Here is a 17151-nt window from a genome sequence, read left to right as displayed (position 1 = left end):
TTCTGTTAAGGAATCCTCCCTTGGTTAGAGATGCTAATTATTAAGAAAAACGGGTGGTTTTCCTGCCTGTGAAGTGATGAGCACCTATTTCAGGTACCCTCAAGTCTGCAGGAAGGTCCAATCTCTTGCTAAATGCCCGTGGACATTGGTTTGAAACTACCACCACTACCAGGCCTGAATGTCTGTGAGATGTGCACTCAGGCTCTTGGGAAGGGCTACACTGAGCCATGGGTTTTGCTTTAAAACTTGTAAAAAATGAGCACAAAGTTAAATCATCTCTATTTAGTAAAAAATTTGTATTTAATGTTATTTTCAGAGGTTATGGAGCAAGTTCTAAGTGCTTTCTCACTTCAAACAAAGTTACTATTTCAACTTTTTTGTGCAAGACACAACTTTGGAAGAACATTAAAGACTCAGAGTCTGACAGATAACCCTTGTGTGCTGTGGGATCTGGAATGACACTGCTAAAATCACTGTCCTGCCAAACCCAGGGACAGACAGCACCCACCAGCACAGGTATCCAGGGAACAGGCAGCACCCACCAGCACAGGTATCCAGGGACAGGCAGCACCCACCAGCACAGGTATCCAGGGACAGGCAGCACCCACCAGCACAGGTATCCTGCCATTCAGCACATCCAAGACCCAAGCTCCCCGGGGTGGCAGCACACAGAGCCCTCTCGCTGTCCCCGCTACCCCAACCTCATGAAAATCCCCTTGGAGAGGGGAAGGTGGGAGACACATCCCAGGGGACTCATGTCAGGGAAGGAAATTCTCTCCTCATTTTCACTAAGCAGCTTGAGGTGGCTGAATGCATCTGAGCCTTGGGCCTTTGATTCCAACTCTGGAGAAAGCAACAAATGTAACACCCAGGAAAAAATCCCTAGTGCTGTCCTTAACAGCCCCGAAATCCACTTAGGTTCATCCTTCCAAACAATTTCTTAGAACTCCCCCAGCAGACCAGAACACACACATGTACTGGTGACAGAAAATCCCCACAGCACCACTCCCTCCTCAGCATCAGCACTGTCAGAGCCAGGTATCCCTCAGGTATCTTCCTCCCCTCACCTGCTAAAGAGGCATCATCCAGCACAAGAACCTCCCAGCTCAGCCTTCCCGAGAACACGGAATTCTGAAGAGTTTTTATATGGGTTGCTCTAAAACTCAAACCTTTTCAGAAGGTTCACTAGAAGCTGGGGCTGTGACCAAACATGTCTTTACCCATCCTGTGAACACAAACTCCGAGTCAAACGAGGAAGGGCCATGGAATCACCGGGATGCTTTTGAGAGCTCCTTCCTGCACTCAGGTGGCACAGGGTGCACTGGGCCCTTCCCTTCTCTGCCCTCTGTGTGCAGAGCAGCACTTCTGAAACACACTGCACACTGTGGGAGAGCAATCCCATCAAAGCTGCTCCAGCTGTATGTGGAGTGCAGGATAAAGCAGCACACCTTGTGCTCCAGAGCCCTGTGGGAATGTGCCTCATCACAGCAGCTGTGGGAAGAGCTGCCCCCTGTGCCCAGCCCAGGGACATCCCCGGGAGCACAGCACGGGACACACCTCACAACACACCCCCTTATCCTGGGGATTTCCTACCCACAGCACTGGGACCCGCAGCCACTGCTTTGGCAGGGCTCTGATTCCGCACAGATTTCAAACGCTGCAGAGAAAAACCAAGAGGAGGAGGGAATATTTGATTTAATTTAATGCCTCTTAATTAAAGGAAGAATGGAACATTCCTACTGACTTTCAGTTTTTACGAAAATTTTCTTAACTGAAAGCCATCTTACCTCATGAACTACAGACAGGGAGCCTGAACCATAATCCACAGAATGAAGGGCTTCTTTCTTGAAAGCATATCAGAATCACAGAATCACTGAGGTTGGAAAAGACCTCTGAGATCATCAAGTCCAACCTTTGACCCATCCCCACCTTGTCACCCAGCCCAGAGCACTGAGTGCCACGTCCAGTCGTTCCCTGGACACTTCCAGGGACGGGGACTCCACCACTTTAATCACTTTAGTTGCCACAAGTTTATACAGGATTAATACCTGTTATTACATCTGATAGTTTTAAACCAGTCTACATGTCAATGGTTTGGGCAGTCAGGCTCCCCCAGCTGAGCTCACAACTACTGCACTGCTGTATCAGCCTTCCTGTGATTTCAGCTCATAACACAAACTGCTATAAAAATACAGCACATAAAACTGGAAGTGAACATTTCCACCGGAAAAAAAGAGATGATTTTATTTTACAAAGACCTGGCTATGGCTGAAATCACAGGGAAATGTACTAATTTCCAGGCTCTTTGTGCTACTGCAACCTCAGTCTCCCCTGATCATCCCAAGTTTTGCAAAATACAATAAGCAGTACAGCACAGAGACTCTGCCCACAGCCTTCCTTTGGGTGTTCTGTTATCACTGTGGTCTGGCCTCACAGGTACCAGCAGCAGCTCCTCCTGCCCCAGGAGCCCTCCGTGGGCTCAGAGCACAGCGAGGGCAGCACTGGCACAACCCCAGGGATCTGCTCCCTGAGCAGCCACTGCTTAATTCACAAACTCTGCTTGCCAGGCATTCTGGGCCCACAGAACTGTACACACAAAAGCAGATTTTGGTTAAAGCAGCATTCATAACAATAAACAAGAGCAGGCCAGAGCAGACTGGCTAGCACTGATTTCCCTTGTTTTCAATACAGATTAGCATCCTCTCAGCTTGTGTTTCATCTTCCCTAAAATTAATTCAAGCTCTCAGCAAATGAATGAAAAGCCTGCCTACATCTATAAATTTTGGGGGAAAGATGGTTACATTTTCCTTCTATGCAAAGGCAGGAAGAAACCCTGGAAAAGTTTGTCTTCTCTTGCACAGAAAAGCCAAACCTAAACAACCCACGGCTGACACCAGCTGCCCTTCTCCCCCTCCTCACTCAAACACTGATGACAGGACAGGCAGTGGCTCCCTTGGTGCTGAATCCAGGGGTCCTGCATTTAGGGCAGACACGGGATGCAAAACCTCAAACCTGCGTTATCACCTCTGAAATAATGTGCAGATATTCAGTATATTCTGATATCATTCCATGACACTGACTGTCTAGATATTTGATGTGCATTATCACTGCAACCCCAGTATTTCAGCACCTGAAAAATAAGAACAGCTTTCTTTCTACCCAGAGGGGATTCCTCCCCTACATCTATCTGTAATCATCCCAGAAAAGGTACAGAAAAATAATTCTGGTTTAAGAAGTTTGTAACTCCTAACAGATTTTGGCAAGCCCAATTCCACACTATACATAACAAAGCAGAGGAGAAAGACCAGGGCCTTTTAACACCAGTACACAAAGAAACGTTTTCTTGCATTATTAGAAGCATAATCAGTCCCATGTTTTTTAAGCTTATGGAAAAAATGATCTATGACTCAAGATAAGGGGGGGAATAAGGTAACTGTGCAAATATTCCCACAGCGTATTCAAAAAAATCTGCCTTGTTTTAATGCCAAAGTTTTTCCTTTTCAAAATGAACTTCATTTACAGCAGCTTTAACATAAACGTACAAAGGACCAGCTTGTTTTCCTCGCCCCAGGCCCCATGTTGGTGCAGGGTGGGTGCCCAGAGCACTGAGGGACAGGAGCAGCACGGGAACAGGGCTCAGTGGGGAGAAGCAGCTCCCTGGGTTTGAGGGATTTACACCGAGCAGGGTCTCCCAGAGCTGGGCCTGGTGACACACAAAGGCTGCACTCACAGGGTGGCAAAACGAGACAGACAGCACAGGAACTGAGGGCTCAGCCTTAACAGGGTTCCCACAGGTCGGGAAAGCAGCTTGGGAGTGGGAATGCCGTGTGCAGGCACCGGGCTGAGCCCCATCAGGAGTCAACCCCTAATCCCAGTAAGGAGTTCCTGCTGGTGGATAAGGGAAATATAAAGTCTAAGGTCAACAAATCCCTCTTCTTTCCATTCACAACATCTTTCCCCAGACCACTAGAACTGACTTTTGCAAAGAGAATTAACTGCCCATCACTGCGATAGCCCTGGCTGGAACGCCCTGCTCGTCCCGCTGAGCCTGGCACGGGGCTGGGGTTCCACACCGACATTCCCTGGGGCAGAGGGGAACGGGCAGAGCCGCCGCGGCAGCGCCTGAGCCCCCCGGGACCTGCCTCTCGGGGCTTCCCCCCTCCCTGAGGGGCCACACAGCGCAAGTGTCACAGGACTGTCTGGAAAGCAGAGACACCCGGGGAGGGGGAAGCCGGGCCACCCCTCCGGGCACCCCGGGCACAGGGACGGCCGCGCCGCCCCGGAGCCGCCGGGGCCGGGCCGGGCCGGGCCCCCCGTGCGGCAGGAGGTGCTGAGGGGCAGCGCCGGCCCCGCCCGGCCCGCCCGGCACAAAGGGCGCGGGGCCGCGCGGCCCCGGGCCCGGCACGGCCGGGAGGCGGCAGGACCGGCGCTGCCCCGCCGCCCCCGGCCCGGGAGCGGGGCCGCTCCCCCGCCGCCCGCCCCCGGCCCGCTCGGCCCTGCCCGCGGCCCCGGCGCCGCCCCCGCTACCTGCTCGTCGAAGCGGTTCACCACGGCCTGCACCCACTCCACGGGCTTGTGCGCCGCCATGTCCCGCCGCGCCCGCCCGGGGAGCGGCGGGTCCGGCGGGCGGGGTCGGGGTCGGGCCCTCAGCGCGCGGGGCCCGCCATGACACCTCACCGGAAGCGGGAGCGCGCGCCGCCCCCGCCGCCGCGCCCGGGGCACTCCGAGCGCGCTCTGCGCCTGCGCACCGCCCCCGCCCGAGTCCGCCCGGCCCTGCGCCTGCGCAGCGCCTGCGCCGCGGGAGGGGCAGGGCGGGAGGCGGGGGCCAGAGGGCGGGCCCTGCGAGGGGCGGGGCTTGTTTTGTGAGGGGCGGGGCTGTCCGTGAGGGCAGCGGGGGGTCCCCTGGCACTGACCGCCCGTGACCGCCCCGCACACGGGAACGGGGTCCTAAAGTGTCCCCTGAAATCACCTACCCAGCAACCCCCGCACACCCCGCTTCTGTCCCCTGTCCCGGGTGTCCGGGAGTGCCTCACCTCCCCACACCCACCCTGACCCAGCCTTTCGGCTCAGCCCGAACCGCTGTGCTCGGCAGATCATCCACAGTTCTTCTGCCACAGGCTGCAAGGTACAGTTGTGTTTTACCTTCTAAACATTAAAAAGGCCATTTCTATAAATCAGCTTATTTCAGTGTTCCGCTCCAAGGCAGCGGAGCCCGGGCAGTGACTCCAAGCTGAGCGTCCCCAGCCCGGTCGCACCGCTCCGTGTTCGCTCCGTGACTCACAAAGTAGGAGACACGGATAACACACAAATAAACATCCACTTTCCTTCTTGGGAATGTTAATTTGTTTTCCTTCTGGGTAGACAGAAGCACAAAATAATGTTCTTTCCGGCTACAGTCACATTGAAGTCCTGGCGATATAAATAAAGATGCAGCTCAAGGTGAGGGCTCTGGATTTAAAATTGGCAAATGCGCAGTGAAGAACTGGAGGAGAAAATGGACTTTCTGTTTCCTCACTCAACCAGGGCCTCGATGTGACTTGCAGACTCTTGCTGTTACTGTAGAACATATAAATTATTACCAGCAATAGCCATATCAAACATATTCTGAGTTAACTTTCCCTGTAAATAAAGAGCAATGAAATTCCTGTAATTCGGATTTAAAGGATGAGCATCCAGGAACTTGAGTCACAGCGAATATTCAAAGAAAAGGTGTTTTATAAAAAGATGAAAATAAATTGCAAACATTTTATTTAAGAAAAAGCCCAATTAACTGGTCGAAGAATAAACAGTAGCCTCTGCCTGCGCAGCGTGTGGTTCTGTGTGTCAGGAAATGCAGAGCACCCTGACAGACACAGTGCTCTGGGGTCTGTACCATCCATTTGCTGGGGGCAGTGCTGGCTGTGGTGTAAAGCTATCGATCCCTCTGCCTCCCAGGGCAGTGGAATGGCCAGCACTAATATGTTTCAAAAAGGGTTTTAAAGCTAAATGTTGCCTTGTGTTCTAGAAAAGACCCCTCTGTGCTGATTATCCATCCTCGTACCCAAACCAGACCTGCATGGCCTGTGTAGGTACCTGGTTCATTGTCAGAATCTCCCCTGGGGTGGCTGTGGGTGAAGCTTCCCCTGGGAACATTTCCTGCCCGTGTCTGTGTCTGGCACAGGGAAAGGCTCCACCAAGCACTGGCATCACCTCACGGTTCATGAGCACTTGTTACACTCCCCAACATCGCCCCTGAGCAGGTGAACGGTTCCCTCAAACTCTGGAACACAGGATGGGCCCAGGGCTCTGTTCCCCAAGAGCTCCTGCAGGTTTTTCTGGAGGGCACCTGGGGCAGGGCCAGCACCAGCTGTGTCCCTGGGATCAGAGTCAAGGCTTTGTCACAGGAGTGTAAAGGCAGCGAGGAACACAAACCACAAACACAGAACACACAGAGATGAACACAAAACACCCAGCGGGTTCAGGGCAGCAAAGATCTCACCCGGGATTGTTTATTATTATTAAACCCGAGGGCTGGGTCTCCCTGCTGGAGGCAGAACTGCCCTGCTGAGCCCTTCCGCCATGGACTTGTCACATCTCCTTTCTCAGCTGTTTATATATTTCCCATCAATACCCCACAGAAATCAAGCAGGAATAAACTCCATGGAGGCAATTCAGCCACAATCTTCAGAAGGATCTCTATGTTCTGCCAAAATCCAAACAATAATAATTCATGCAGGGGCAGGAAAGGGCTTCAGCTGACTGATATAGTCACGAAAAACATGTCCCAAAATGCCAGAAAGAAATCAGGGTGATAAGATTAGATCAGAGAGAAGCGTCCTGGAAACTCCTGCCTGAGGTAGAAAAGGACAGGCCATTTCTTCCCTTCAGAACTTACTAAACAAAACCAGCAGTGCTTCTTCCCGTTTCTGGTAGTGTTTTTCCCAAAACGAATCTGTTCCCTAAAAGCAAACATGACTTGCTGTAGTATTCCCAGATTTTAGATGGGGGGAAAACTTCAGGGGCTGAGTGGTGATTTTGGAAATTCTCATGTTTCCCCAAACTCTTTGGAAAATTCCAGCCAGTATTTGGATCAGAGACCCAATATCCCAGAAGTGATCTGCTGTCCTAAAAACTCCACAATATCTCTGCTATTAATTTTTGTGCCAGACCCTGCCTGTGGGTACATGAAATCCCCCCTGATTCTGCCCTCCCACAGGCAGAGATGGGACAGTCTGTAACAGCCAGTCAGGTATTGTTGGAAGATAAACCACTCCAAGTTCCTGGCTCCAGATAACTCCCAGATGCGGCACCATTTCTTTAGCAGCTCCTGATAATCCCATGCTTCTTGGTTATTTGGGTGGATTTTTTAAAGACACTTTGGCAAGAGCTTCTTAATGCACTTCCTCAAGCTCCTATGTGAACTAAAATAAGAAATTACAGCCCAAGGTCTCCACACAGTGTTGTCAGGCTTTGGTGTGAATGCCCATGGCTTGTCCTTGCTAAAAATTTCCCGTTGTAGCTGTCGAAGTGGCACGAGTGGCAGGAGTCACGTGGCAGAGGGAAGTCCCTGCCATGTCTCTGCTCCCTCTCAGCAGAGGTTTAGAGCCACAGAAGTGTGAGCTGGAAATGTATCTGTGTGGGAAGAGTCCCCCGTGGGAAGTTTCCAGCCACCAGGGTTTCTAGTCAAAGCCAAAGGTGCCCCTTGAATCACTTCCTTGGAGGTGTTCTGGTGCTTCTGCTTTTTGCCTGAGTAAGAGGACGAGGAAGCTGATGAGAAGGTCAAGGCACACAGAGGGAAGGATTGGGCCAGGTCTGCAGGAAAACCCACAGGAATTCTCAGCTCATACTTTGTCCTTGGCTCCAGAGTGAAGGTGCTGGTCCTGTGTCCAATAAAGTCTCCTTCAAAGGTAGAAGCCCTTAAGCATTTCCTGCCTTTCTGATGCATTTTACCCTTTCAAATTCAGGTAATTTCGGGACATCACCTACAATGTACCCAGGAGGTCTGGGCCCCTCTGCTATTACACCTGAACTGGCTCTCTGAGGTAACACTTCTCTTGGCTTCTTTATAGAGAATATGGATTTTCCCCCTCCCACATCTTTATCATCTGCATTTTTCTACTTTGTGTTTTCAACTCAAATTATTTATTAACCCATCTTTTTTTCCTCCCACTCCCTGAAGCCTCTGTTTCATCCCTCGATTTCTCCTCTCCATTCCCCCCATCCTGCTTTCTCGTTTTCACCGGCATTTCTCAAACACTCCAGCAGTGGCTCAAATATGCTGAGTGATACTTTTTAATTTCTGTGTACCAGCCTTGGTCCAGAAACCTCCCATCCCTTCTGGAGGCATTCCTCTGCAAGGCACAGGTTTGACCCGAGTTCCTGACGAACCGGGTGTCATTCTGCAGGAACTGGGATCAGGGTCAAAAATATTTTCCTACTGTTCTTAAGAGAAGCTAAACAAACAAACTTAAATAAATGAGGAAGGAAGGGAGGAAGGAAAGGATCTGCCAAGTGTTTGGTAAGAGGTGACTTAATACTTCTAAACTACAAACGCCTTAAATCTAATCTGGGAGCGGGCAGGCTCCCGAGGGAAGCTGCGGGGCCTCCCTGGCAGCGCTGCAGCTCTTCCTGCACTGAGACATTGGAGCGTTTCCCCCCTTCTGCAAGGGCTCCGAGGACATCGCTCCATGGATTTGTCCATCAGAGGGCAATAGAGCCCGCTAAAATCCCTCATGTTCGAACCACTAGAGAAAACAGCCCGCATTTCTTTTTGTTCCATAAATGAGTGGTGGCTTTGTGTTCTTTCTCTGACGTGTCTCACTGACTTACCCGGCACGTGCTGGGGACATTTGAAATGGGAAGAAACTTTTCCTTGAACAGTAAGCCACAGGTTCTCTCTCATGTTCTCTGCTTCCCAATTCCTCCCTGATTGCAACAGGAGCTGTCAAACAAGAACAGAGCAAGCAAATTATCTGACTAAATTAATGGTAATCACAGAATGATGGATTATACTTCAGAGAAATTACAGATTCCATACAAAATACTCACACTGGAACTTCTATCCCAGAAAGTCCAATCATCAAAGGATCATTCAAATTGTAGCACGTTTTTTCATACAATCAATTCTAAATGCAAATATTTCTGTTCCAGCAGAAATCTCATTTGGATGCAAAACACCAGGAGTTTAATCCCTGATACTTGATCTGATTTAAAAAATAGTCCGTTATCAAGGCCTCAGAAGAGCTCAGATATTCTAATTGCACTTAATGGAACAGAGGATTTTCAGAAACAAGAGGCTGATGCCGTGCACTGGAAAGGGACACAGCCCCATCAGTGCCTTGGAGCTGTAAACGAGCTCTTTGTCAAGCCCCAGCTGAAGTTTGTTTGATCACAATCACTCCCAGTGTACCTGTGCATGTTCTAAAGGCTTCAGAGGAATGACATCACTTTGTGTATCTACTTTTCCCTTCCCCAGTGAGCAATGCCTTCCCCACATACTACAGTCATTGCAGTGGTTAAGTTACTTAATTATTATAAAGCAGTATTTTAATTGTTCTGGATGAGTAATCAGCTCAGCCTAGATTAGAACATTGCCCCAGAGGATAATTCGAGGTTATCGCTTCCTCTCCCTGACATTCTGGTTCCTTGCTCGTTTATCACACAACAGGGTCAGCAAGAGGAGCTCTCAGCCTGCTCCCAGTCCCCCCTCCCTTGCATCCTGCAGTGTTTCCACTGGAAGCAATGCAGGATTCTCCATAAAACCCCATTATACTTGTTTGAGTGCTTGTCTCCAGTGCCTCGTGATCAGCTCCCAAAGGCCACTCCCCCCCAAACAGACCTACCCAACAAGCAGCAGTGAATGCCCATCCCTCAGGTGACCTGTGGAATTAAAACCAGTCACAACTTGCACAATACAGGACTGATACTTTTTTCCCTGACACAGTTCCCATTAACTTCAGTGGAATTATTTCTCAGTTAGATCAGCTGATTTTAGATTACAACCACATGGCCTCAGAGCCAGGATTTGGGGTCAGTGCCATCAGCACATCCATCAAGTATGTCTTTTGTTGAGTGTCCAAAGGCCTAAGCCCTGCTGACAGCACAGCATTCATCCTGCACCCTGCTAATTCAGCACTGACCAAATGGCTGGGGCAGAAACAGCATTTACCGACTGAGTCACTTGTTAGCACAGACCTGCAACATCCACAGGTGGAGCATCTAGACTGGTCTTTTAGCTTGCTTTGAACACAGTTGCTGTGCAGAGGGCAGAAATGCCACTGGATGAGCGTGGGCACCAGAGATCACCTTTTTTTGTGCCTCTGTCTTCCTAAAAACTCAGGTGTAGGACAGGGACTGAGGAGGGAGAGGGAAGTATCTGATGGAAATGTGAGTCTTTAAGAACAGGGAGAATGTCAAGAACAGAACTGAGCTTTCTGCTTCTTAAACAGCCTCTCTGTAAGCCTCGTGTCAGCCCGTATGAATTTAGGAACATAAAGACTCTTTGTTACTGAACAGTGTTCCCCAACTGCAGCTCTGTTTCCTCCCCATGACTCATGCCATTAGCTTATGCTGCCCTATTGAACTGCAACTGCTGCCTAAGCCCACTCAGGCTTTTCTAAAACAAAATTTTCAAAAAGCTCATTTGCAGTAGACACCCAGTGGTTTGAATGGATGGTCCCTGGCAGTGTCCTGGGGATAAAACTTGTGCTGGTTTGCTGGGCTTCCAAATAATGCTGAGCAGCACAGAGCCCTCAGCTGGTATCCAAACATAGATCCAGTCTTTCCTGTTTATTTATTTTTTAAATTATCTAGCCACATGGGCAATAACAATGTTGGAGAACTAAACTCCTGGCCACTAATAGCTCTTCTTGCCCTAAACTTGAACCTAACCCTTTAAGGACCTGGGCACTCACTAACCTGCTTTGCATTTTTGGACTCCTTTTTCATTGTGCTGTAATTTTGCTGTGCTGCAGGTCCACAGATTTCCTAAACATCACCATGTGACTTAAAAGCAGCAGTGCAACAAAGACACCACCTCTGCCTTACTCACAGTCCTAACAGAGATTGAGAAACAGCAAAAATGCATTCCAGAGCTGCCAAGGGCAGGGAAAACTGCCAAGCTCTGTCAGAGTATGCAGTGTGACAGGAAAAGCCAGCTCCAACAGAAAGGAGGCAAGAGGGCAACGCTTCCAGGCTCAGTAAGAAAGGAAAAGGTTACAGCTGTGAAGCACACGAGCTTCCTGCAGCTTAATCCTGTAATGGAGTTGCACTTAAAATATTTGCTTATGTTGGACTGGCAGGATTGAAGTGGTCAATTCATCTTTTCCTTCCATATATGAATCTCAATTTAAATTTAAAAAAATACACCCTTTCTTGACACAGTCATGGCAAGACAACCTTCAAAAACAGCCCAAAAAAGGGCCTTGATTGAGCCATGTGGGAGCTGGAAGGCTTTAACCCAGGAGCATGGAAGAGACTCAATTGCAGTGTAAAGATTAGAAGCTGCACAGCCGTGGATGAGTGGGAGTGAGTCTGCCCGGCCTCCACGTGGAGGATTTATCACCTTCCACCCAAGCTGTGTAACCCAGCCCTCACTACACCATGTGCTGTTTGCATTGCAGGCACTTGTGAGGGCTCCCCCTGCACCCAGATCCTTTGGATCAGTGCTGCACAAGCAGGTGAAGAAGCTACCCCTTCCCTGCCCCTGAAACAAGGAGCCAGGCAGAGGTGCAGGCAGGGCACAGCCCTGGTGCCACCCCCAGCACCAACCCTGCCACAGCAGCTCTGGGACAGTCTGCTGAGGGAACAGCAGGATCTACAGCCCAAGTTCCACAGTGCACACCTGCAATGTCCCCAGTGGTGCTGAATTAGGAGATGTCTGGGTACTGGCTTACACTTCAGGTCTTGCAGGAATGTACTCTCTGTTCTTTGTTTTTACTTCCCAGTGGCCTTTCCCGTTTGGACTCTGGTGACCAGAGTGTTCCCAGAGCCATTCCCAGCCTGCAGCTGCCATGAGACACCATGTTCAGTCACCATTCCCTTTGCCCTGCAGCTGATCCACGTGTCCATAGGTCTGAGCACATCAGCTCATCCCCCCGTTTATGACATCTGGCAGAAAAGTTAATTATGCTCCCCCCAAATCCTGCTCTGCTTTAGTAGGGAACCTACTGCCATTGTCAAGGCTTATTTGTTACACGTTTTGTGTGCAATCTGTGCCTTCAGGAGAGCTACAGTGAGGGTGTAACCAGAAATCCCGCCAGGCTCTTTCAGGAAACATTTGTGAACAGCACAGAGCAGGCTCCAGAGAACCCCAAGTCCTGCCTGTGTGCACAGAGCCCACGCAGGGCAGTTGTGAGCTACCCACGGGGGCATTTCCAGGGCTAGTGGCAACACCGAGCTTTTACTTTCTGTGCTCCAGCGGCTGCCGGGATAATGGAGCCCATAATTACATCCAGCTGCTGGTTAAGGCTCAAATTACAAAACCGGATTTCTGTGCCAGACCTTCAGGAAGCAAAGCCATGCAAGGAATCTCACAAATAACCTGCAATTACGTTAATGCAGAGGGCAGGGCCTTCCCTTAAGAGCTCTCAGACTCACTGAGTGACCCCCCGGCTGATCAGAGCCAGACGTGATGCTGGGGTGGAGAGGAAGGTGAGGCAGGAGGTGAATTACAGCAGGCACGGCTCTGGTGCTCTGTACCCAGGGCTGTTTAGGAACAGACAGAAGGAAACAAAGCCTGTGGCGTGGGGCAGTCAAACAGCACAGTGGGCTCTGTGCTGCTGAAGCTCCTTTACACCAGCCTCACTCTCCCATGGGGCAAACACGGCTGCACATCCTCAGTGTAACACAGAGGGGAGTTCCTGAGTTCTCCCCTCACCTATTTCCAGCATTTTTACAGCCCAACAAGATGGGGCTAGGCAGGATCTTTAGAAATTCTCTTGTCCAACCTCCACCTTCAAAGAACCTCCATTTCTCAGATTCTTCACCTTCTCTGTAGCCCTCTGCACGTGTTTGCTGTAGCAACAGGTCTACATACAAGCCACCCAAATATTTTGAAGCTCAGTTCCACGCCAGCTCAGGCCCATTTCTGATCTGTGAGCAAACACTCTTTATCTATAAACAACCTGCTCTTTCCCAACTCCCTGCAGCAGGAATGCAGCCCTGGCTGTTTCCAGGCAGAAGCTGCCACACACAGCCCGTAATTCCCCGACATGTCGCCTTCCTCTGTTCTGATCATTTCATTGATCTGCTCTACGGAATGCAGGGAGTCTGTCTCAGTCATTGTTCCTGTTAAACTCAACTTGCTTTTCTATAAATTGAATTTATAGATGATTTATTGGCATTTACAATGACACCCTCCGTGCCATTGGTTTTCCCTCTGTTCACACCATCCTTTGGTACATTTTGAACCCTGGTTATAATGACAGACTTAGGGTCTTGCACCTTTGTAAATATTCAGATGTAATTACAGAGCAGAGTGAGGGAACTGAAGCCAAAGGAACACAGACCAGCTCAGTACCAATTTTCACTGCCCAGTGGAAAAGGAAGTCCCTTCCCACTGCAGGGAACAGCTGAGGTGCTGGAGCATCCTGGCACAGGGCCTGGACACCTTCCCTGGCAGCTGAGCTCAGAGGAAACACAGGCTGAAGAGGAACACACAAACCCAGTAAGTATTAGAAAGGATTTTTTAGAGAAGAAGTGAAGTAGCTGTGTGGATATTGGAGGTTATGCTGGCATACATTGGGGTGTGGGTACAGTGAGCTCAAGGGAGCCTGACCTGCTTCCTCTGTAACACAGGGAACCTTCTCTACTGCCCTTGCTTAGGACAGCTTGAAGCTCTGAGTGTGACCTTCAGCCATTTGAGATAAGACCTCTTGTACCCTCAGTGGGTAAATTTAGCACAGATGTTTCTAGAAGCAGCTCCCTTACAAGGCATCCATGGCTGGCTTATAGAGAAGGAATGGTTTGAACCTAAAAGGAATAACCTCAAACTTCTCTCTCCCTTATTCTAGTGCAGCTACTCATCATGGAAGCTCTCAATTCCCCACACACACTGAGCCATCTGCTCTATTTATTATACCCAAAGACATGCTCCAAAAATTATAAAATCCCAACGAGACCAAAAGAATGTGGAGACAAAATTCCATAGTCTCTCTGATATTCCATCTGCAGCTTTTCCACAGTACACTCTTTTAGCAGACCTTTACAGATTAACCCCTGAGGTACCAGATGTACATCAATTTATGACCATCTAAAAATTTTCACAAGAAACAACGGTGAATAAGTTACAGAGCAACAGGGAAAAGGGGAGAGAGAAATGGCAGCTCAGAATTCCAGCAAGGGAGGGAACCTCAGCTCCTGGTGCATGAGGTGCCTATGGGAAGATCAGACAGTTCTGCTCCTGGCTGCTCCAGGATGACCCTGAGAAAGTGGCCTCATCCCCCCGCTCCTCCTCCCAAGAGCTGTTTGTCTATTTGACTGCAAACCCCAGGGTCACTGTCCCACACTCGGCAGCTGAAACGGGGCCGAGACTGCTGGGAGGGACCCCACAAACAACACCACCTACGAAATGAGGCAGCAGCTGAAACGGGGCCATCCCTGCAGCACCTCAGGGCAAGGAGGAACTGCAGCAAGGGGGGCAGAGACACTGAGGGGCAAAGACTGCTCAGGATCTTGAAAGCACGTTTACAGCCTGTGAAATGGCAAAGCCCACTGCGCAAGGCCCCGTCCTTTAACAGCTCCTTGCAGGGCTGGGGTGTTGCTTTATTTGTATGTCAGGGTTTTCTAACCTTTCACCCTGGGGGGGCTGTCACTTGGACCTCCTCAGAATCATGGAATAACAGAATATCCTAAGCTGGAAGGGACCTACAAGGGTCACTGAAGTCCAACTCCTGACAGCACTTCTCTAGTTTCTCTGCTGCTCATCATTCTCCTCACTGCAATCCCTTTTCCTCTTCAACCTCTTTGCCCTCTCTTTCTTTCTTCCATTCTTGTTTTTCTTTTCACCTTCTCTTTTGCCTCCACAAACTCAGGCTGAACTTTCTCCATCTCAAGAAGGTTCTCAAAACAAACAGGAGCTTGTGAATTATTAACAGTGTAGACTAAAAATAGCATAATTTTTAATGACAGCCAGACCTCCGAGATGCAGGTACTATTGCACAGATCACCTACCTTGGACTTGGTGTGACTGGCCCTAACTGTTCCTAATTTGTCAGGAGTGCTTTATAGAATGACAGCTGTGAGGAGGAGGAACATAACTTGTGGGCCTTAGAGAGCCCCATGGGCTTTCCTAGTCCTTTTCTGTGTTTTACACTCACTGTGCTGATCAGACTCCCGGAGGTTTGTCTGTACAACCCACACCAGGACAGCAAACAGAACCCGACAGACTCGGTTGGATCCCAGTGTTGTAAAAAGGCTGGAAATCCTCACTGTTTGAAGGTGTGTGAAATTAGATTAAAATATATTCCTCTGTATAAAAAGCAGACTAAATGACCTAATCACCTCTTCTGGCCTTAAATTTACTGTGCTAATGTGCAGAATGCACACTGGGGAAGAAACACCAACTGTTGGGCAGTACTTACAGGAACACAGAGACATAAAGAAATAATAAATTGCAAAATACTTTTCTTAAAAAAAAAAGCAAGGAAGGCAGCAAGCTGGTAACACCCCTGCAAAGCTCTGGTTCTCTGGCTGTAACAGCCCCAAGGTCAGCAAACAGAACTCAGCCTTGTGCTGGCTCTGTGGGAGGCTCAGACCCTCAGGAGAAACCTCTGTGAGCCCCCTCAGCCAGGGGCTGGCCTGGCTCAAACACTCCCAGCTCAGAAGCAACTCCCAGCAGCATTTCACAATATTCACTGGCTACAAATCTGCCTTGTGCCAAGAGATGAGGTGCTCAGAGCCGCTCAGGGCTCTTCCCTCTGCGGGCAGAGGAGGATGGATAGAGCAGGAACAGGGTTGTACTGTGTCAAACTAATGCTACGATGGGCTAAGGGAGTTTATACAAACCCCTGTTAATCCGTGCTAGTGTTTGAATCACCGGAAATATTCCAGACTTCTTCCTGCTCCTTTCTTTGACATTGTGTCACTACCCGGGTTAAAAAAAGCTTCACTGGCCTTGCTCAGCCAGGGGTGATTCCTGGCTGTTGCTGAATAGCTCATCCCGATGGCTATTGCAGCGTCTGCCAGCGAGGCCACTGCTCTGGAATGAAATCACAGTCATTATCTGCAGTTAATTATCCTGCTGGGTGCTTCTCTGAAGTCTAGACAGAGCAAGGAAGAGTCACTTTTTCTAGAAGAGGGGCAGAACTTAGATATGCAAAAGGAGAAAAAAAGGAAGGAGAAAGCAGAGGACAGAGACCGAGGTGACCTCAGCGTCTCTTTCTCCAAGTTGTTTGTGGACAACATTAAAAGCAAATTCAAAATTTTATCATAAACAAGCTCTTGCTGGATGTAGATGCTGAACTATAAAGAAATATCAAAGGGTAGGAAAGTCCTGAGACTCTTCCAGCCCCTGGTTAGGGCAGATGAAATTAAGTGTTCACATCTCTGTCCTACACACATTCCACAACGAAGTCGTATAAGTGTTTGCATATTTTTTGGTTTACGTGTCATCCTGCAGTCCCGTGGTCAAACAGACATCAGGGATGTCACAACCTGCCTTAAAAGATAGTGTAGACAATCTCTCTCTGTGCTAGGAACATTCTCTGCTGCTGGTCTGGCATTTAGGCAAGAAGAACACTTCTTATCCCATTTGAGGAGTCGGTAGCCTCTGAACACAACCCCCTCAGTACATCCCCACTACAGCAGCTAGAAACCACCTTTTGATTGCAATATGGGGGGGTGTTCACTGTGGTTCTTTGCTGTACTCTGAACCTCCACGTTTTGGGGGAGCCAGGTCACTACAGATTTAGTCCCTTGCGTCGTTTAAATGTGACTCCTCTGTTGGCGCGGGCGGGGCTGGGGCTGTACCTGCGGGTGCCGCTGCCGCGGACAGGAGGGACGGGGGTGCGGGCGGCACGTCCCGGGGCTGCTGGGGGGGTCACACCGGGAACCGGGACAGCGGCACGGCCGGGCCGGGCACAGAACTGCGGGGCAGGGCCGGGCGGGCAGAGCCGGGTCCGGACGGGCAGAGCCGGGCGGGCAGAGCCGGGTCCGGGCAGGCAGAGTCGGGCG

The 17151-nt window shown here is 49.9% G+C and overlaps 1 protein-coding gene and 1 long non-coding RNA gene across 4 annotated transcripts in view; both read right to left on the bottom strand.

Moving 5' to 3' along the window:
• NF1 (neurofibromin 1) overlaps positions 1-4664 on the bottom strand; it is an 80153-nt gene extending 75489 nt beyond the window's left edge. For all 3 annotated transcript variants that reach the window (XM_039387169.1, XM_039387180.1, XM_027751517.2), the window contains exon 1: positions 4528-4664. In XM_039387169.1, coding sequence (XP_039243103.1) covers positions 4528-4587 — 60 coding nt within the window. In that variant the 5' untranslated portion in view covers positions 4588-4664. The remainder of the gene's footprint in view (positions 1-4527) is intronic.
• A 1800-nt stretch (positions 4665-6464) lies between these two features.
• On the bottom strand, positions 6465-17066 carry LOC120324446. The gene is made up of 3 exons (XR_005565766.1): positions 16948-17066; positions 8809-8920; positions 6465-7878 (listed from the first exon to the last, which is right to left on the bottom strand). It is a non-coding gene; the product is annotated as an uncharacterized LOC120324446 (long non-coding RNA).
• Between the last annotated feature and the right edge of the window lie 85 nt (positions 17067-17151).

The sequence above is a fragment of the Pipra filicauda genome, unplaced genomic scaffold, assembly GCF_003945595.2.
Source record: "Pipra filicauda isolate LSUMZ 115617 unplaced genomic scaffold, ASM394559v2 scaffold120_size2142806_pilon, whole genome shotgun sequence".
NCBI classification, from domain to species: Eukaryota; Metazoa; Chordata; class Aves; order Passeriformes; family Pipridae; genus Pipra; species Pipra filicauda.
The sequence above is the reverse complement of the archived record's forward strand: the minus strand, read 5'-3'. Positions and strand labels throughout refer to the sequence as shown.